General features: G+C 64.1%; 1 protein-coding gene across 3 annotated transcripts in view; it reads left to right on the top strand.

Annotated features, from left to right (window-relative positions):
• The first annotated feature begins 1761 nt into the window (after positions 1–1761).
• The window catches only part of SCARB1 (scavenger receptor class B member 1), a 35497-nt gene continuing 16305 nt past the window's right edge, over positions 1762–20953 (top strand). For 2 of the 3 annotated variants that reach the window (XM_054712657.1, XM_054712658.1), the window contains exons 1-4: positions 1873–2088; positions 18765–18922; positions 19986–20127; positions 20488–20691. In XM_054712657.1, coding sequence (XP_054568632.1) covers positions 1963–2088; positions 18765–18922; positions 19986–20127; positions 20488–20691 — 630 coding nt within the window. In that variant the 5' untranslated portion in view covers positions 1873–1962. Of the gene's footprint in view, positions 2089–18764; positions 18923–19985; positions 20128–20487; positions 20692–20953 lie in introns of all 3 variants that reach the window. The other variant, XM_054712659.1, reaches the window with a different exon arrangement.

Below are 20953 nucleotides of genomic sequence, written 5' to 3'. Positions count from 1 at the left end.
TGGCTCAGTGGATAGAGCGTTGGCCTGTGGACTGAGGGTCCCGGGTTCGATTCCTGGTCAAGGGCCCATGCCAGGGTTGCGGGCCTGATCCCCAGTGTGGGGCGTGCCGGAGGCAGCCGATCCATGATTCTCCCTCATTGATGTTTCTCTCTCTCACTCTCCCTTCCTCTCTGACATCAATAAAAATGAATTTTAAAAAAGAAGGAGAAGAATGGCCAGAGCTCAGGGCAGGCCTGGGTCAGACTGGGGGGACAGGCGCCCACCTAGTTTCATTCCCCGGGGCGCTCGCTGCCTGCAATTACCCACCATTCCTTGGCTCACGCCTAGCCATCCACCGCCCCTCACCAGGAAGCGGGGACTAGCTCGGGGCCTCTGTGTACCTGTCCCCTCTCTGTCACCCGGGCCACCCGTGCGTGCGAGGCCCCTCGCTCAGGGCCCGCACCCGAGGACTCCTCCTCGGCTCCTGTTTGCGGTGGGCACGCGGTGAGTGGGGTCCTCCCAGGCCCCGGCTCTCACACGCTGCCTTCAGGTGGGGGGGGGGGGGGGGGCGGGACCAAGGTCCGAACGCAAAACACAAACACGACCGGGCCGGGCCGGGTGGCGCGGGCGATAAGGCGGGCGGGCGGGCGGGCTGGGCCGGCGGCGGGAGTTCCTTTGACTCAGGGTGGCGGGAGGCCTTGCTGATAAGGTGGCTCCCGCAGCCCAGAAGGAAGGAGCCGGGCAGATACCTTGGGGTGCAATTCCAAGTCCAGGGTGTCAGGACCCCGAGGCAGGAGTCCCAGGCTGGCTCAGGGGGAGGCTGGTCGAGCGTGTGTGTGTGTGTGTGTGTGTGTGTGTGTGTGTGTGTATGTGTGTGTGTGTGTATGTGTGTGTGTGTGGGGGGAGGGGGGCAGAGATGAGCGTACAGAGGCCCCCCACCTCCCCTCAGTTGGGAAAGTCTCACTAAAAGTGAACCAGGCCCCAGCCGGTGTGGCTCAGTGGATAGAGCCTCCGCCTGCGGACCGAAGGGTCCCAGGTTCGAATCCCCGTCTTGGCACCTGCAGGGGTTGCGGGCTCGATCCCCAGCAGGGGGCGTGCAGGAGGCAGCTGATTGGTGATTCTCTCTCCCTCTCCCTTCCTCTCTGACATCAATAAAAAAATCTCACAGCCCTGGCCGGTGTGGCTCAGTGGATGGGGCGTCGACCTGCGGACCGAAGGGTCCCGGGTTCGATTCCGGCCAAGGGCCCAGGCCTGGGTTGCGGGCTCGATCCCCGGTAGGGGGCGTGCAGGGGGCAGCCGATCCATGATTCTCTCATTGATGTTTCTCTCTCTCTCTCTTCCTCTCTGAAATCAATAAAAATATTAAAAATCTTACAAAAAAACCCCAACCCTTCATGGACACAATGGGGTGCTGAAGGCCTGGGGCGCGGTGGGGGGGGGCTGGAGGGGGTCCGTGGGGGAAAAGAGGACACAGGTCATACTTCCAACAATAAAAAATTATTTAAGAAAAAACACCCTCTTTTAAAACAAAAAGGGAACCCTGAGGCCGGCCAGGGCTGGAGAGGCGGGCGGAGGGGGAGCGGGAGCCGGTGGGGGAGGGGACGGGAAGCGGAGGGGGCGGGGCGCCCGGCCCAACGGCCGCCGGGGCCGCGGAACCCGGGCCGCCCCGAAAGGGAAGCGGAGGCGTGGCGGCCCCGCCCCCTCGGACCGTCCGATCGGCGCCCCGCCCCGGCCCCGCCCCCCGCCCCGGGCGCCAGCCCTGGTCCCGCTGCCCCGGGCGCCGGGGGCGGTCCGGCGGGCCCTCCGGGCGGCGCATAAAGCCGGCGGCCACCTGCCGGGCCGCTCCTCCGCCCGCGTCCCGGGCCCGCCGCGCCGCCGCCGCTCGCGTCCCCGGAGTCGCCGCCTCGGTCGCCTCTGCGCCCGGACCCCGTTCCCTCCGGGCGCGCAGACCCAGGAGCGCCGCGTGGGCCCCGGCGCGCGGACATGGGCGGGCGCTGCAGGGCGGGCTGGGCGGCCGCGGCGCTGGGCGCCCTCGGGCTGCTGTGCGCGGTGCTGGGCGCCGTGATGATCGTGGCGGTGCCGCCCTTCATCCGGCAGCAGGTCCTCAAGGTGGGTGTCGGGGGGCGGGCGGGCTGGGCCTCCCCACGGCGCCCCCCGTCCGGCGGAGGCCGGGAGCGCAGGGGAGCGCCCCGGGGCTTGGCGGGAGGCTGGCTGGGGAGGCCCGAGTGGCCCACCACGCGGGAGCCCGACCTCGCGCTCCGGGGTGCCCCCACCCGGCCGCGCTGTGGGGCTGCCCCGGGAGCCGGGAGCCGGGAGCCGGGAGCGCGCCCACACGCCCGCGGGGGTGTCTGCTCCGCCTGTTCCCCGGGAGCCCCCGGCTCCTGAGGGGCGCCCCTGGGTGCCAGGCCTAGTCGGTGCCCGCAGCCGCTCTCTGCTGCCCGGCCTCTCCAGGGGAGCCCCTCTCGGAGGCCAGCCTCCCCCTGCCCTGCCCTGCCTCCCGGGCGCAGGATAAGCCGCTTTTCTCTCCAGAGCCGCGCAGGGCGGGCACAGGCCCAGGGCTGGGCAGGCAGGCAGGGTCCCCGCGTTACACAATCCTGCCCTTTCCACCGGCCCGGCCCGGCCAGGTGGCCTTCAGACGGTCAGCCCCTGCCCTGCGAGGCCGGGCGGCCCGTTTGAATGAGCCTGGAGCCGCCCAAGGGCCACGGAGGTTGCAGGCTGCACTTGAGCTCCAAGTGGCTCCGAGCTGTGAGGCCACAGCCGGCACCTGCCCCCGGGTGGGAACCGGAGGCTCACCTCTGCCCACGGTCCCGCCGGCCCGGAGGTGACTGCGCGGAGGCGGGTACTGTCTGTCCCTGGCCAGGTGGCCTCTCTCTCTCCCTCCCCTGCTTTGCTTTAGGGCGACGTCTTCAGAACAGAGACTTGCCCGGATTCCCCCTCTCCATGCCCCATAGCCCAGCGCAGGGGGCCTGGAGAATGAATGAATGAGTGAGTGAGTGAGTGAGCAAGCGAAGGAAGAAGCCTTCCTCTGCTTAGACCTGGCCCACCTTCCTGGGACCCGGCCAGGCAGGGACCAAGTTAGGCCCGTCTCAAGGTCTGGGGTGGGGATGGGGGTGGGGGGGGAGCGATTGTCAGATCTGAGTCATCTCGGCCACGTTGTAGTTTGTGATTTGGTTTTCAAATCTTGTCCCAAGTCCTGTGACCTGATGGCGAGGAGATCCCTGTGACGGCCCTGAGCACCGAGTTCCTCCCGGGTTGTGTGTGTGTGTTTTGCGTGTCGGAGCGTGTTGTTGGTTTTTTTTGTTGTTTTGGGGGGTGTTTTTGTTTTTTCGCTTTGTCCTCTGGGGATGGTGGGGAGAAGCTTGCGTGGGGACCCTCCGACGACAGAATTGCAGCTTTGCCCGCGGCGGCCGGCGGCGGCGGGGAGGGGGTGGATGCCTGCGATACTTTTCAAAGTTGAGCGCTTGACCTCCGCCGGTGCTGTGGTGTGTGTGCTGAGGGCACGGAGGGGCTGACGCCCTGGTGGCGTGCTGTGCGGTGTGAGCGTGGGGGGGCCTCTTGCTTTGGGGGGGGGTGATCGTGGGTGGCGGGTTGGTCATCGGGGAAGAAGGTTGTCCGCTCAGTCATTCCTGGGCCTCTCTCAGTGGGTTTCCTTTCTACGGCTGTGGATTCCGTTAGGCATGTCCGCTGTGTGTGCGTGTGCGTGTGTGTGTGTGTGTGTGTGTGTGTGTATGTGTGCGTGCCCGGGCACCGCCTGACTTCCCAGCCCTGCCTCGTCCCAGCTGTCCCGGAGCTGGGATTCCTGGGCTGAAAGTGGAGCGAGAGCTGCCGGCATCCTCCGGGCTCTCCGCGGCGATTGGTCCGGGCGGAGTGGCGTGAAGGCTGCAGGCCGGCCCTGCCCAGCCCGCGCCCCCGGCCAGGCCCCGCGCCGCCAGGCCGCTTCCTCGGGGGAAGGTGCCCGTGTCCGGACCCGGCGGGAGCGGGCGGGAGGGGCCGCGGGCTTCCTTTGGCTGCGCACGTCCGCGGCCACATGAATGGGACGTTTGTGCTTTGATTTCTGTTTTGATGTGTTTGGGTCACTTGACGTTGAAAACAGAACTCACCCGGGGAAAACAGACCGTTTTCCTCTTGCTGTTCCTCACCTCGGAGAGGCCCTCCATCGCCGTTCCGAGGCCTTGGCCAACAGGGACGGGGCCAGCACGCACTTCTGCACGTTCACACGTGTGTTAAAAAGATGCTGATTTCAGCGAGGAAGGGAGAGAGACAGAAGCATCCATGAGGAGAGGGAACCATGGACTGGCCGCCTCCTGCTCGCCCCCCACTGGGGATGGAGCCCGCACCCCGGGCCTGTGCCCTGATCGCGGGAATCGAACCCCGACCTCAACCACGGAGCCACGCCAGCTGGGCACGTGTATCTGTGTTTTTTCACACGGTTACGTACACCTGTCCGGAAGCTTCCGCTCCCTTCACCGCGACGCCCTGAAGCTTTCCCCCACGTCGGACACACGGACCCATCGCAGGTCGTTTGTTTCGTAGCCGCGTGGTGTTCCTCTGAACGGCAGCCACTTCGTTTCATTTTTTTAAAAAATATATTTTTATTAATTTTTTACAGAGTGAAAGGGAGAGGGATAGAGAGTTAGAAACATGGATCAGCTGCCTCCTGCACACCTCCTACTGGGGATGTGCCCGCAACCAAGGTACATGCCCTTGACCGGAATCGAACCCGGGACCCTTCAGTCCGCAGGCCGACGCTCTATCTACTGAGCCAAACCGGTTTCGGCGGCATCGCATTCTTTTTTTAACTATTAACTTTATTAACTATTTTTATTAATTCTAGAGAGAGGGGAAGGGAGAGAGGGAGAGAGGTAGAAACATGGATGATGAGAGAGAGTCATGGATCGGCTGCCTCCTGCACGCCCCCTACTGGGGATCGAGCCCGCAACCCGGGCCTGTGCCCTGACTGGGGATCGAACCCTGACCTCCCGGTTCACAGGTGAACGCTCCGCCGCTGAGCCCCCCGGCCGGGCTCGTATGATCATTCCTCTGTCCCTCTGGGGGCTCCATGTGCATTTCTCGGGCAGCTGGCGGGCGTGAGGAGCACGGCAGAGTTCGCAGCGCCGGCCGGCTGCCGGAGCCAGGGCTGCAGACCCGGCGGGCGGGCCGTGATCCGTGGGGGAGGGCGGCGGGCCGCGGGCGCGTCACCTGTCAGACAGGGCCCGTCGGGGTTGCCTGCTGGCGACACGGTGACGCCACGGGCGGCGGCGTGTGTGTGGAAGTGCCCGGGGGCACCGCGGCCCTCCTGCGAATCCGGGCACTTGTGCAACAGGCGGAGGCGGCGGTGTGGTGCCTCCCCGCGGATGAGGAAACTGAGGCAGGGCAGGGGTCAGCCGCGGGCGGGGTTGACAGCTGTGGCCTCGTGGGGAGGAGCCCTCGTCACCGCACCTGGGTCCCAGGAGACGCGGCGGGAGCTCTTGGGTGGGTGGGTGGGCTTCCCAGACCCAGGGAGGGCGCTGGAGGACTGGCGCCCATTTAGCGTCGACCTATGACCCGGGAGGTCACGATTCCATCAGTTCGGTTCCCCACCGGGGCTCACACTCGGGCTGGCGGGCTCGGTCCCCCGTGGGGGGCGTGCAGGAGGCAGCCGATCGGGGATTCTCTGGCATCGTGGATGTTTCTCTCTCTCCCTCTCCCTTCCTCTCTGAAATCGATAAAAACGTAATATTTCTTTAAAAAGAAATACATAAAAGAGCAGCAAATCCATAGCTTTCTCCAAAGAATGGCCAAGTGGATCAGACCCCAAACCAGGAGGCCCGAGCGGAGCGCCGTGTCCCGAGGTCTCCAGGAGAAACCCCCTCCCCCGCCCCCGTGGGTGGGACCAGCTGAGAGATGCCCGACCTAACCCCGCCCCCCCCCCCCCCCGAGGAACAGGACCCCGTATCGCCGGCGCCAGGCAGTGGCCAGGGACTCTGTGCCCACCCCCTCCTTTAGTCCAGGGGGATCCTGGGACACATGTCTCATCCTCACGGACAGTTGGGCAATAGAAGCTGAAGGTAGTCACCTGCCTCAGGTGACCTTGCTGGTATGTGCGTGCCGGGGGGTGGGGGGTGGGGAGAGAGACTATTTCGGAGGCAGACGGGGGGACGGGAGCTGTGCACCCACCCCCCGGGGTCGAGCCCGCAGGCCTGGCCCCCCGGACTCCAGTGCCCTGCACACACGCTTGTTTCTGTTTTTACTTTTAAAGGGAGATCACCTTTGTATTTTTAAAATGTATTTGTATTGATTTCAGAGAGGAAGGGCGAGGGAGAGAGACAGAAACATCCATGATGAGAGAGGACCATGGATCGCCTGCCGCCTGCACGCCCCGGGCCTGTGCCCTGACCGGGAATCAACCGTGACCTCTTGGTTCCGAGGTCGACGGTCAAACCCGCTGAGCCGGCCGGCCGGGCCTCGCTGTCTCCTGGATGGTCCCCCCGCCCGCCAGGCCTGGTCCCCCCGGAGCCGCTGGCTTGCTTTTCCCTCTGCCCGGAGGGCTCACCCCGCCCGCCCCCCCAGATGTCTGGGTAGCTCATCCCCGTTTCCCTAAGAGCCGACCCCATTATTCCCCGTGTTCCCTCCTGGTGCTCTTTCTCCGTGAGCAGGGAGCCGGCGGGGGCGGGGGCTGGGCTGTCACGGTCGCTGTGGTGTCCCCACGGCCCGGGGGGCTCACGCGGGGGGGGGGGGGCGGCGTGAGCAGAGGTCAGCGCTGAGGTCCCTGCTCCTCCCTCCCCCGCCCGCCCCGCCCTCCGTGCCCTTTGGCAGCGCCGGGCCCATCGGTTAGAGGCGAGGCTGCGGGGATAACAGTAATGAGGGAGATAACCGTAATGAGCAGAGATAACCGTAATGAGCGCCGAGTCCGCCCGACGCCGTCACTCCGCGCTCGCCCGGCTGTGTGGTACCCGGACGCGCCGCTCCGTGCCCTGGGCGCGGGAGGCACAGACTGGGGGAGTCACCTGCCCAGGGCACACGGCCGGCCGGAGGGGTAGAACCAGGTTGTCCATCCAGGGAGCCCGGGCGACCCCGTGCCCCTCCTCTGCGTCCCCAGCAGCTGGCCTGGGTGTTGGGGGCAGGGCCCCCCAGTCTAGGCCCGGGTCCGCCTCCCCGTTCCTGTCCCCGCGTGGCCAGACCGGTGGGTTCCCGGCCTCTCCTCCGCGTTTCCTCCTCCAGAGCCGCTGGGATGCGCCCCCACCCCTCCCTCAGGGCCACGGCCCGGACTCCGATGCCCAGGGAGCTGGGAGGCAGCCTCCTGCTGTGGCCCCGCTGGGCCCGGCCTGTCCGTCCTGCAGGATCTGCCCGGGCAGCTGTGCCGGAGGGCATCGCGGTGGCGGACGGACCGCTCCCGGCCCCGGATGGCGGGTGCTTCCTGCAGGCCCCGCGCCTGGCTGCTTAGGGGAGCCGTGGGGACGGGCCATGGGACGTGGCCGTGGGGTTGTGGCCGTGGGGGACAGGGCCGTGGGGATGGGCCATGGGGACGTGGCCGTGGGGACAGGGCCGTGGGGACGTGGCCGTGGGGACAGGGCCGTGCCCGTGGATCGTGGCCGTGGATCATGGCCATGGCTGGTGCTCCCGCCCGGCTCCGTTTGCTCCGTTTTCTTCCTCTCCCGCCCCCACGAGGCACTTCCTTCCCCGGGCGTGCGAGGGCCGCGCCGGGCTCCGTGGGAGGCAGCACACGTGCCTGAGCCGGTCGTTTTCGGTTCCTGCTCTGCTCCCGGCGGACCAGCTGCTCTCTGCTTCACAGGGACGTGTGCACACGTGGGTGCTGATGTGTGCACGCGTGGGCCAATTGTGCACACATGACTGGTGGCCCAGGAACCTGTGTGGCCATGTGCACATGTGTGTTTTAGGGCGATCACATGCCAAAGCACGTGCACACATGTTCACTGTGTCAACACGTGCAGGCACATGCCTCTGTATTGGTGTATACATGGATCCGTGTGTTGACATGTGTCCACACACCAACAACCTACGGGAGCCCATCGTTTGCATGTGCGGGCCCGTGGGCACCCACGTGGCAATGTGTGCCGGTGCATGTGGGTGTGTGTTACATGTGTGGGCACGTGCGCACACACGTTACTATGGCCCCATGCCGGTGTGCATGACCACACAAGTGTTTACATGCGTCTCTGTGTTGGTGTGTGAGCATGCACGGAGCACACATGTACATGTGTGTTGACCTGTGTCCGTGTGTTGGCGGTGCACACACATGCTGTGTATCCCAGCGGGGCCCCGGGGCTGGCGTTTCTCCTTCGGGGAGCAGGTCCCGGGAATGACCGACACGGCTGTGCCGCCGGGAGGGGCAGTGGGTTGCCCAGAGCTCGCCTCCCGCGGCGGCTGCGGGCTCGCGGGGCGTTGGTGCCCAGGAGGCTGTTCCCACGTCCTTGTCCGTCACGGCGGCCCCGGGGGCCCGGCTTCTGTGCGGGATCCGAGTCAGGGGACCCCCCAGGACCCGCAGTGGAGCACCCCCCTGCGGAGAACTCCGTGTCGGGCTCCACGAGAAACAGCGGGCAAACCACCCGGCAGGCCGCCTCCGTGCGCCTCCCTCCTCCTCCGGGCGGCCTGGCCCGGGAGCGGCCTCAGGAGCCGAGACGCAGAGAAGCAGGACGCACAGAGCTCGTGGGGGCCGGGCCGGCGAGGCCCTGGGGGGCGATGCGGTCTGGGAGCCCCTGAGCCCGGAGGCCACGACCTGTGACCCAGGGACCTGTGACCTGTCACCCTGTACATTTTCTGTCTCCCCCCCCCCCCCCCCGTTTCTTCCTGTTCCCGGCCCGGGCAGGGGAAGGAACAGGAGTGGCCTGACCCTTGCTCGCTTCTCGCATTCCGGGAGGTTCCTTCCCCCTTTCGGGGCTCTCGGGCGGCTCCGCGGACGCTTGAAGGGGCCTCCTGCCCTGTCTCCCGTGTCTGTCTCCTTGACCCCTGACCTTGGGTGTCGGAGGGCGCAGGCGCCCTCTGAGCTCACGCACTCCCTGTGAGCTCAGCCGCATCGCTGTCCACGCGCCTTTGCCCGGCCACTCCCCACGGCGTCCCGGGCCCGGACCTTCCCCTGATTCAGCGGCGGCTCCGGCTCCGGCTCCGGCTCCGGCTCAGGGGGGTCCAAGGCGGCTCAGCCCCGCCCACAGCCCATCCGCCCCCCCCCCCCCCCCCGCCCTCGGTCCCCTCTCAGTGGCGGCTCCCGCACCCCGGCCGCCCGCGCCCACAGTCTCAGGCAGCCCTGACCCGCTCTGCTCCCACGCGGAGCCGTCGGCAGGAGGTGGTTCTGTTGTTGAGAATCCAAACCTGAGGACGTTTCTCCCGTTGGTGTTTTGTGCGTCAGTATTTTAATCGGGAAAATCGAAGTCTGATTTACATTATCTGGGGGTGAGAAAAAATCCATTGATTTTGAGAGAGAGAAGGAGGGAAGGAGGGAGGAAGGGAGGGAGGGAGGGAGGGAGGGGGGAGAGAGAGAGAAACACGGATGTGAGAGCGACACAGCGGCCGGCCGCCTCCTGCCCAGGTGCTGAGCTGGGCTGGGGATCTCACCTGCGACCCAGGTTCACGTGCCCTTGATCGGGAATTGGACCCACGACCCTTTGGTCCTCAGGCCGACGCGGGAACCGCTGAGACACGCCCGCCAGGGCAAACCGCCAGGAGGTCTGAGGCTTCAAAACACACCCAGGCCCGGCCGGCGTGGCTCAGGGGTTAAGCGTCGACCTAGGAACCAGGAGGTCACGGTTCAATTCCCAGTCGGGGCACAGGCCCGGGTTGCAGGCTCGCTCCCCTGTGGGGGGCGTGCAGGAGGCGGCCGATCGCCGACTCTCTCGTCATCGCTGTTTCTCTCTCTCTGTCCCTCTCCCTTCCTCTCTCTCTAAAGTCAATAAAAACATATTTAAAAAAGACACACACACACAAAAATAATTAGCTGTTCAGCTACCACCGTGGTCGGCAAACCGCGGCTCGCGAGCCACGTGCGGCTCTTTGGCCCCTGGAGTGTGGCTCTTCCACAAAACACCACGGCCTGGGCGAGTCTATATGGAAGAAGTGGCGTTAGAAGAAGTTTAAGTTTTAAAAATGTGGCTCTCAAGAGAAATTTCAATCGTTGTCCTGTTGATATTTGGCTCTGTGGACGAACGAGTTTGCCGACCACTGAGCTACCACCTCCTAGAGGCCGTGGATCGAGTCAGACAAAGCCGTCTCGAAGGCTGTGAGCTCGGAGGCGCAACCTGAGCGCACGGAGTGCGGAGACTGTTCGGGGGCAAAGGGGCATCAGCCCCCCAGCTGCCCCACCTGCCCCACTTCTGCCAGCGAGACATAGGAACCCAGCCTCGGAGCCGGGGGCTGCGGGGCAGAATGCCAGGGAGCACCACAGCACGTGCCAAGGCCCTGAGGCAGGACAGAGCCTGGTGGTGGGCGGAGAAGGCCTGGGCGGCGGGGCCGGAGGGCGTTACCCCATGGGGGGGAGGGTTCAACCAGGGGCGGGAAATGCTCCAATCTGCATTTTTTAAAAATACATTTTGATTGTTTACAGAGAGGAAGGGAGAGGGAGAGAGAGCTAGAAACATCGGTGGGAGAGAAACATCGATCAGCTGCCTCCCACACACCTACTACCGGGGATGTGCCCGCAACCAAGGTACGTGCCCTTGACCGGAATCGAACCTGGGACCCTTGAGTCTGCAGGCCGACGCTCTATCCACTGGGCCACACCGGTCAGGGCTGCATTTTTTTTAAGAGCATTCTGGCCCTGGCCGGTGTGGCTCAGTGGATAGAGCCTCGGCCTGCAGACTGAAGGGTCCCAGGTTCGATCCCCGTCCCCGGTCCCATCGAGGTGTCTCTCTCTGTCCCCCCCTCCCTTCCACTCTCTGAAAACCAACGGGAAAAATACCTTTGGGTGAGGATTAAAAAAGGAAAAAGAGCATCTGGCTGCAGAGAGAGCGGCGTGGTCAGAGTGGAGCGGGCCGTGCGGGGGGCGGGGGAGCCAGCCCCGTGGCCCCTCGCAGGGCCACACCGGCCACACCGGCCACTCGTCCCGCCCCTCCCCGCGGAGCCAGCCGGGCCTCCCAAACACCCGTCTGATCGATATCTGAGAGTCTGCAGGCCTGTGCCAGGCAGCGGTCCAGGCGCTCGGGACACAGACAAACGCCACGGCGGTCCCTGCCCTCCCGGCCACGGCCCTCGGGGCAGACCGACACGCGGTCAACACGCTGCAGGGGTCAGGTGCTCCGTGTCCCGACGCCCCCCACGGAGCCACACCGGCCGGGAGCGGCCACGCGTGTTCTCGGGCAGGGTTCCTCACGTCTCAGGTGGCCAGGCCGAGAACTGGGGTTCAGCTCAGCGCCCTCTTTTCCTTTTCCTTCGGGGAAAAACCCAGAGGGAGCGGGGCCGGATGGGAGACCCCAGGGCGGGCAGCCGGGCAGGCGGAGGCCCAGAGCCGCTGGCTCACAGGCGGCCGGGCGGCGAGCCCTCGGGCCCACGCCGCTCCCGGCCGCCCACACCGGTGGCGGGGTTGGGAGGAGCTGCTGCTCTGTGCCAAAGCCGGCCAGGTTGTGCCAAAGTTCAGGCTTTGTCTGCTGCCCCGGTGGGCGGCTCCGGTGTGTGTGTGCCGGAGGGCACGGGGCGGGCCGGGGAGCCGAGGACTCCGTGCCCTTTACCAGAACCCGCCGGGGAGGTGCGGGGAGCGGGTCTGGACGCGTAGCCGGCAGGCGTCTTCTGCAACGGGGCCCAGATGAGCCCGGCGCGCCCTTCACCTGGGACTGCGCGGAGGTGTGGCCGGGAGGGCCCCCCGCACGGCCAGGCCCCCGGGAGTCACCCTCTGGGAGCTGGGAGGTGCCCTGGGTGTGGACGTGAGCTTATCCATGTGGCTGAGAGGGGCTAGGGCTGGGGGCTGGAGCCATGAGGTGGCTCTGGCATCCGTGCCATTTATTTTTATTGTTAAAAACACTTTAAGCCCTGGCTGGTGTGGCTCAGTGGATAGAGCATCAGCCTGCAGACTGAAGGGTCCCAGGTTTGATTCCAGTCAAGGGCACAGGCCCAGGTTTCAGGCTCCATCCCCAGTGGGGGGTGTACAGGAGGCAGCCGATCCAGGATTCTCTCTCATCATGGATGTTTCTATCTCTCCCTTCCTCTCTGAAATCAATTTTTAAAAAAAGTATATATATATATTTAAAGCAAAAAAAACACACTTTAAAATATATATAGTTTTATTGATATCAGAGCACAAGGGAGAGAGAGAGAGAGAAACATCAGTGATGAGAGAGAATCCTGGACCGGCCGCCTCCTGCACGCCCCGCATGGGGGATCGAGCCCGAAACCCGGGCCTGTGCCCTGACCGGGAATCGAACCGTGACCTCCTGGCTCCTAGGGCGACGCTCACCTGCTGAGCCAGGCTTATAAGGACGCCTGTCCTCGGAGTCAGGGCCCCGCTGAACCCAGGATGACTCATCGAGGATCCTGAACTAATTTTATCTGCGCGGAGGCTGCGTCCAAATCAGGCCCCTTCGGAGGCCCCAGGTGGACGCGAATTCTGGGGGACCCCGTCTGACCCCCGGCAGCGTGAGTGCCCGGCCCTCACACCCCCCCCCCCCCCCAGGACGCCGGGTGCACCTCCGACCCCGGGGCCGGGCTCCCGGGAGCGTGACTTTGTCCTGAGAGCCGGCTTCCTCTCCTGCGGATGGGGGTGTTCTCGGCGGTCACGCACCCTGACAGCTGGCGGACTGAGACGAGGGTAGCGGGGGCAGGGGGACCCGATCGGAAAGTGTGTGAGAGGTGCCGCCGCGGGGACACAGAAAGGCACCGCGAGAGGCCGCCGCTCCCCGCCCCCCGGGGCCTCGCCCGGAGGTGACGCGGGTCCGGGCTTCCTCCTGAGGCCGTGTGTTTGTCCGCAGGATGTGTCCCCCCCTCCCCGGACTCACGGCCCTTGTCCCTCAGCCTCTCTCCACCGGTGCTGACGCCCCGAGGATCCGGAGGTCCGCCTGCTGGCCCAGAAGTCACACGCATGTGGGCGGCGGGAGGCCTCCCGGGCGCCCTGCCTGCCTCGTACACGCGGCCCCATCAAGGCAGAGCTGCCTGCCCTCCTCCCAGAGCCCGAGGCGGCCACAGAGGCCACGTTCCCGGGGAGGCCACGGAGGTTGGGATCCATTTTACTTTATTTTATTCTTAAACTTATTGATTGAGCCCTGCCGGCGTGGCTCAGGGGTTGGGCGTCGACCTATGAACCAGGAGGTCACGGTTCGATTCCCGGTCAGGGCACAGGCCCAGTTGCAGGCTCCATCCCCAGTGGGGGGCGTGCAGGAGGCAGCCGGTCCAGGATTCTCTCTTCATGGATGTTTCTCCCTCTCCCTCTCCCTTCCTCTCTGACATCAATGAAAACATTTTTTTTTTAAATGCACAAAAGACTCTGAAGGCTTTTGCTCACAGGCAGGGAGGGGGCCGGGCAGACAGGTGCCCCTGGCGGCCAGTGGGGAAGGGTCCCCAAGGAGCAGGCCGGCGTGGGCACAGCCTGCCAGGCAGAGGGCACCGCACGTGCAGAGGCCGGAGACGGGCAGTTGCTGAGGCACCGGAGGGTGAGGAGACAGGCCGGTGGACTGGGGAGGAGTGAGGGGACGTTGGTGAGAGGAAAGGTAGGCCAGGCCACGGGGGACCGCGTGCGGAGTTTATTTTTTATTTTATTAAATGTATTTGTGTTGACTTCAGAGAGGAAGGGAGAGGGAGGGAGGGAGGGAGGGAGGGAGAGAAACATCCATGATGAGAGAGAATCGTGGATCGGCTGCCTCCTGCACGCCCCCCACTGGGGATGGAGCCCACAACCCGGGCCTGTGCTCTGACCGGGAATCAAACCTCCTGGTTCGTAGGCCGACGCTCTAACCACTGAGCACACTGGCCAGGCCTATGGGGCTTGACCCGGTGGAGTGGGAGCCAGCCCTGGCCGAGGCTGGGATTGGATTTGTAGACGCCCAGACCCAGGGCCCTGGGACATGACAGCACGGGTTGCCTCTTGCGAAAGATTAACCCGCGGCTTCCAGCCTGCGGCTGGGCGGGGGGGGGGGGGGGGGGGGGGGCGACGCCCCAGCATTTTAAAATGTGCAGTTCCTGACGGACTGTTTAGTCAGGGGCACTGACCCCTTCCCCTCAGGTAGTAAAACAGTAAATAATAAAGACAGCAGCCGTCCGGGCGCGTGATTCCAAAGGACACCATTGTTTTGGTCAGGTCGGCAGAACGTGCATTTCTCGGAGTGCCGTGTGTGTGTGTGTGTGTGTGTGTGTGTGTGTGTGTGTGTGTGGCTGGCCATCGCTGGGGTCAGCCTCCGAGGGCGGCAGCCCCGGGCCCGGGGTTCCTGCCGGCGGGAGCGCGCTGTCTGGTGGTTCACGACCTCGGCCACCCCGCCACGTGTTCCTGGATTGAGGCCACGGCCGCCGAGGCGGCTCATTGGGCAATAGTCCTGTGACACAGTGGCGCCCGGTGCCGTCTTCAGGGCAGGGGTGGGGGGTCTTGTCACTCTCTCTGCGCTGCCACGGGGTCGGGGGGGCGGGGGAAGGGGTGATGTCCACGCGGCCGGTCGGGAGCGAGGAGGAGAGGGCAGCCGCACCCTGCCTGGGAAGGGACAGAGGGCGCCTGCCCTCGGCTCTGCTGCCGTCATCGGTGTCACATGCCCGGCCGGCGAGGCTCAGGGGCTGAGCGTCCACCTAGGAGCCAGGAGGTCAGGGTTCCATTCCCGGTCAGGGCACAGGCCTGCATGGCAGGCTCGACCCCAGTGGGGGGCGTGCAGGAGGCAGCCGATCCATGATTCTCTCTCGTCATGGATGTTTCTCTCTCTCTCCCTCTCCCTCTCTGACGTCAATAAAAATGTATTTACAAAAGAACAGAAAAGTAGGCTAATAGCTAAAAACGAACGTGGATGAAATTTTCATCCTTTTCCATCACACGTTCGCCAGGCCACTGCCCGGCCCAGGCTGGGCCCCCGGCCGGCCACACTCTGAGTATTTTGAAGACATTCACGATGAGTCACGAAAACATACGCAAAGGAGTGAGTGGCAGAACCGCCCCTGGACGCTTCCGGGTGATTCCGTGGGTCTCAGCTCACGCTGCTGGTGGGTCTGCAGTGCGTGCTGAAGGCCTGCTGGGCGCCAGGCCCCGGCCCAGGCCCCGGAGGTGCCTGGGGACACAGCAGCCGCCGCCGGAACTCCCAGACCACGCGCACAGCGGACCGGTTCGTGGGCCTTGCAAACCTCCTGCCACGTGAGAGCTGCCACGTGTGGCCTTGTGTATCCCCTGCTTGGTGTTGTTGTTTTAATATTTTTTATTGATTTTTTACAGAGAGGAAGGGAGAGGGATAGAGAGTTAGAAACATCGATGAGAGAGAAACATCGACCAGCTGCCTCCTGCACGCCCCCCACCGGGGATGTGCCCGCAACCAAGGTACATGCCCTAGACCGGAATCGAACCCGGGACCCTTCAGTCCACAGGCCGACACTCTATCCACTGAGCCACACCGATTTTGGCTGCTTGGTGTTTTTTTAAAAAAATATTTTTATTGATTTCAGAGAGTAAGGGAGAGGGAGATAGAAACCTTAGTGATGAGAGAGAATCATGGGTCGGCTGCCTCCTGCATGTGCCCTGACGGAATCGAACTGTGACCTCCTAGGCCAGTGGTCGGCAAACTCATCAGTCAGCAGAGCCAAATACCAACAGGACAACGATTGAAATTTCTTTTGAGAGCCACATTTTTTAAACGTAAACTTCTTCTAACGCCACTTCTTCAAAACAGACTCGCCCAGGCCGTGGTATTTTGTGGAAGAGCCGCACTCCAGGGGCCAGAGAACCGCACGTGGCTCGAGAGCCGCGGTTTGCCGACCACGGTCCTAGTTCATAGGTCGATGCTCAATCTCTGAGCCACGCCGGCCGGGCTGTATCGGTTTTGTTTTTTTTAAAACTTGTTAAACTTCTGGGCAGGCCTCCCGACGGGCAGGGGTGGGCTGGATAAGAGGGAGTGGCATCCAACCAGGGGTCCCCTCGACCCTCTCTCCTAATCTTCGTGTGGTGGTGACCTTTGACCTTGGGGGAGGCGCGGGATAGAATATGTGGCCTCGGTGAGGGGGCGGGAGATGGAGTCAGGGGCTTGGGCCCAGGGTGGGATCCTGGCCGCGTGGTGGCTCGGCTGTGGGCGGCCGGACCGACCCGGTGTCTGACCCGTGGGGTCAGGCCCAGCCTGGGCTCAGCGACCTCGGGCCTTGGGTTCTGGCGAGGAAAGAATTCAGAGCGAGACCCACACGCAAGAGAGCATTTATCGGGTGCATCTCGGGGGTGGAAGCAGGAGTTCCTGGGAGGAATGGGCTCGGGAAGCGCGTTCTAGAGGCCAAGGAAGGGCCTTGTGGCTCCGGAGGGAGGGAGGTGATGGTGACGAGCCTGGGGGGTGAGGGGGGGCACGGGAGGTCCGGAGGGGGAGGGGCTGGGTCCTCCGTCCTAAGGGCTTTGGGGGAGATTTTAGGGGAGGCCCCAGGGGAGGGTCCAATGGAACATTCAGCAGCTCCCCAGGTGAGTCCTTCAGGGTCAGATCTCGCCTGATGGATTGGCGGGTGCCGGGGTGGGGGTGGGGGTCACTGACTGCCGCTGGCCCTGGCCTCAGCCTCAGCCTCAGCCGCAGCCGGTTCTGCTGCTTCTCTGGCCTGGAGCGCAGACACAGCTGAGGCCCAGATGCTCTCAGGGAGGAAAGGCCGGGGGTCCAGACCCCAAACCACAGGACCCGGATGTGCGGGGGGGGAGGGGGGAGGAGGGTCCCCCGGGCGAGGTCCCGCCCGCAGCGGATGGTCCCGCGAGGCCTGGGCTCTCCGCCTGGGCACCGCCTGGACCTGCCCCTCGTCCTTGCTCGGCTCCGTCCGTCTGTCCGTCCAACCGCCCGCGGCGGCTTTCCCCGCAGTCGGCTCCCTCCTGACCTGAGGGGGGTCTGTCTGGGGACCCGGCGGTGTGTCTGTTGATGGCCACGCGGGTTATTTTAAGACGTGTTTTTAAAGTGCATTTGTTGCTGGCGGACGTGGAGATAAGTCCAGCTTCCTTCCTGGCCTTTGCACGGCTGAGTCCCGGCCAAGATCGCCCGCCCCGTCTGTTCCTCGCAAAGCCCCGCTCCGGTGCCGGCGCCCAGTGCACAGCCCCTGTCTGGGCAGCCCTCCGGACTGTGCAGGGAAGGGGTCACCCCTCTCCCCACAGGGAGGTCACCCCTCCGGGAGGTGGTGCCAGGGCAGCTGGTGAGCCAGCTGTGGCCTGAAGGTGTGAGGCAGGGCTCAGGGGCTGAGCGTCGACCTAGGAACCAGGAGGTCAGGGTTCGATTCCCGGTCAGGGCACAGGCCCGGGTTGCGGGCTCCATCCCCAGTGGGGGGCGTGCAGGAGGCAGCCGGTCCATGATCCTCTCTCATCATGGATGTTTCTCTCTCTATCCCTCTCCCTTCCTCTCTGACATCAATAAAGATCCATTGAAAAAGGAAAAGAAAAAGAAGCTCATGAAATGGGGGGGACCTGGAAGAACTGAGCCCTCAGGGCCGCTGACGCCTTTGGTTTGGGGGTGGCCCCATCAGTGCCCCGCAGCCCCCCCCCCCCCCGCCGACACACACCGTGGTATCTTGGTCCCAGAAGCCTCGTCCACATTCGGACGGAGCTGGAGACAGGCCTCGTGCTCCCCACGGCCGGCACACAGCTCCCCCCCAGCTCCCCCACCTCACTCCCCATCTTGTGGCCTTCACCTCACAGCGATCCCGGCTCCCCCTCCCCCACCCCAGCAGGACCTTCCTGGACAAAGGTCAGGGTCAGCGGTGGAGGGCTCACTTAGGCCCTCCTTCAAAGTGAGGAGGAAGCGAAGACAATGGCAATGCTTGGCGCGGCTGCTGGGGAAGGCGGGAGGGGGAGGGTGGAGGGGGAGTGGGGGGCGCTGCTCAGGGAGGGGTCCTGTGGTGAAGAGCTGAGAACAGCTCTGGCCAGTGTGGCTCAGTGGATAGAGCAGGCGTCCTCAAACTACGGCCCGCGGGCCACATGCGGGTGTTTTTGCCGTTTTGTGTTTTTACTTCAAAATAAGATATGTGCAGTGTGCATAGGAATTTGTTCATAGTTTTTTTAAACTATAGTCCGGCCCTCCAGCGGTCTGAGGGACAGTGAACTGGCCCCTGTTTAAAAAGTTTGAGGACGCCGAAACCGGTTTGGCTCAGTGGATGGAGCATCGGCCTGCGGACTGAGAGGTCCCGGGTTCGATTCCGGTCAAGGGCATGTACCTTGGTTGCGGGCACATCCCCAGTGGGGGGTGTGCAGGAGGCAGCTGGTCGATGTTTCTCTCTCATCGATGTTTCTGACTCTCTGTCCCTCTCCCTTCCTCTCTGTAAAAAATCAATTAAAAAAAAAAAGTTTGAGGACCCCTGGGATAGAGCATCGGCCTGTAGACCAGGGTCCTGGGTTCGATTCCGGTCAGGGCCCATGCCCGGGTTGTGAGCTCGATCCCCAGTGGGGGGCGTGCAGGAGGCAGCCGATCCATGATTCTCTCTCGTCATGGATGTTTCTCTCTCTCTCCCTCTCCCTTCCTCTCTGACATCAGTAAAACACACACACGCACACGCACGCACGCACACGCACACACACACGCACACACGCACACACCAGCATAACTCGATTCCCCGTTCACTTTCATCGTGCAAACCCCTTTCCGCCGCGCCGTGGGGGCGGGGTGTCGCTGGCTCTGTGTGTGTGTGTGTGTGGGGGAGGCGCGGGGCCTGGCCCCCTCCTCACAGGCTGCCTGTCTCGCCCCCAGAACGTGCGGGTCGACCCCAGCAGCCTGACCTTCAACGTGTGGAAGGACCTGCCGGTCCCCTTCTACTTCTCCGTCTACTTCTTCGACGTCCTTAACCCCAGCGAGGTCCTCCGGGGCCGCCGGCCGCAGGTGCGGGAGCTCGGGCCCTACGTGTACAGGTGAGCGGGCGGGGCGGGGGGCAGGTGTGGGGGCGCAGGGCAGGTGTGGGGGCGCGGGCCCTACGTGTACAGGTGAGCTGGAGGGGGCGGCGGGGCGGGGCGCAGGGCAGACAGGATGGGGGGCTGCTGGGCCGAGCCCCTGAGGTGACTCCAGGAGCAGGGCCTGGCTCTGGGACAGCGCCGGCAGGGGGTGTGCTGGCTGGGTTCTGGGTAACCAGGGGCGACGCTCAGCAGCTGTGCCCCAGGTTTGGGAGCCAGAAACTAGTCAGAGTCAGTGGCAAGCATCCACTCCCTTCCTCATTCATTCACTCCCTCCCTCATCCAATCACCCACTCCCTCATCCAATCATCCACTCACTCATTCATTATCCACTCATTCATTCACTCAGTTACTCCACTAATTTATTCATTCATTCATTCACTCGCTCATTCATTCATTCACTCATTCATTATCCACTCATTCATTCACTCTGCAATCATTCATTCACTTATTCATCCACCATTTATTCATTCACTCACTGGTTCACTCATTCATTATTCACTCATTCAGTCATTGTTCATTAACTCATTCATTCACTCATTCCCTCATTCACTTACCCATTTACTCATTGATTCGTTCATTCATTGATTCACTCATTCACTCATCTACTCATTTATTAATTGATTCGTTCACTCATTCACTGGACAAACGTCTGTTGAGCACCGGGTGGATTTCTGTGGCTGTTCTAGGCACAGGGAACCCCGAAATGGACAGAAAGCGCTGAGCTGCCAGCCGTGGCGGTGGGGCAGGCGGGTGGCGATGAACGAGTGGAATCCTAGGCTGGCGTCGGGGAGGGGGTACCTAGGTTGTGCGGGGTGCTGGGGGGCTCTCGGACAAGGTGACACGTGAGCAGAGACCGACGGAGGCGGACCGGCCAGGCGGGGGACCTGTCGGGCTTTGGGGCGCTCTCCCGGGCGCGGTGGGCAGACGGCGGGAGGACGGACTGGGGGGCGTCCAGGCTCCGGGGGATGGGCAGAGACGCCCCAGGAAGCCAGGCGTCGCCCACCTCCCGCCCCCTCCGCAGGGAGTTCCGGCACAAGAGCAACATCACCTTCCACGACAACGACACCGTGTCCTTCCGCGAGTTCCGCAGCTTCCGGTTCCAGCCCCACCTGTCCCGCGGCTCCGAGGGCGACCACGTCTGCATGCCCAACATCCTGGTCCTGGTGAGGCCCGGCCCCCCTCGCCCTCGCGCCCACGGCGGGGCCTTAGCCCGACGTTCCCCCGGCGGGCGCTCTCTCTCTCTCTCTCTCTCTCTCTCTCTATTTTAATATGTTCTTATTGACTTCAGAGAGGAAGGGAGAGGGAGAGAGAGAAAAATACCCATGATGAGAGAATCACCAATCAGCTGCCCCACGCTGGGGGTGGAGCCCGCAACCCGGGCCTGTGCCCTTCCCTGGGCATCGGACCGGGACCTCCTGGTTCCCAGGTGGACGCTCCACCCCTGAGCCCCGCCGGCCGGGTGCCCCCCGGGGCCGGACCGGCCACGCCCAGCCTCTGAGCCCCGCCGTCCCCTCGCCCTGCAGAGCGCGGCCATGATGGTGGAGAAGAGGCCGATGGCCCTGAAGCTGCTGATGACCTTGGCGTTCTCCTCCCTGGGCCAGCAGGCCTTCATGAACCGCACGGTGGGCGAGGTCATGTGGGGCTACGACGACCCCCTCATCAGCCTGATCCACAAGTACCTGCCCGGCGTGTTCCCCTTCAAGGGCAAGTTCGGGCTGTTCGCGGAGGTGCGTGCGGCTCAGCGGCCTCCCCGTCCCCCACCCACGCATCCCGGAGACCAGTCGCCGGCTTTTAACACACGTGTTCTCGTTGTTGACGGTGTAACGGAGAGCTGCCGCTCCCGGCCTCCCGCTGGCCGTGGGGCCTGGGGGCCGCGGGTCGTCACGGGCAGAAAACCTAGCTCCTCATGTACCTGGAAACCCAAAGGCGGGGTTCAGGCACGGTTCGATCCAGGCTCCCTGATGTGATTGGGCGGGTGGGTGCCGAGGA

Source organism: Eptesicus fuscus, chromosome 23, assembly GCF_027574615.1.
Source record: "Eptesicus fuscus isolate TK198812 chromosome 23, DD_ASM_mEF_20220401, whole genome shotgun sequence".
NCBI lineage: Eukaryota > Metazoa > Chordata > Mammalia > Chiroptera > Vespertilionidae > Eptesicus > Eptesicus fuscus.
Note: the sequence above shows the minus strand (reverse complement) of the source record. Positions and strands in the feature narration are given on the sequence as shown.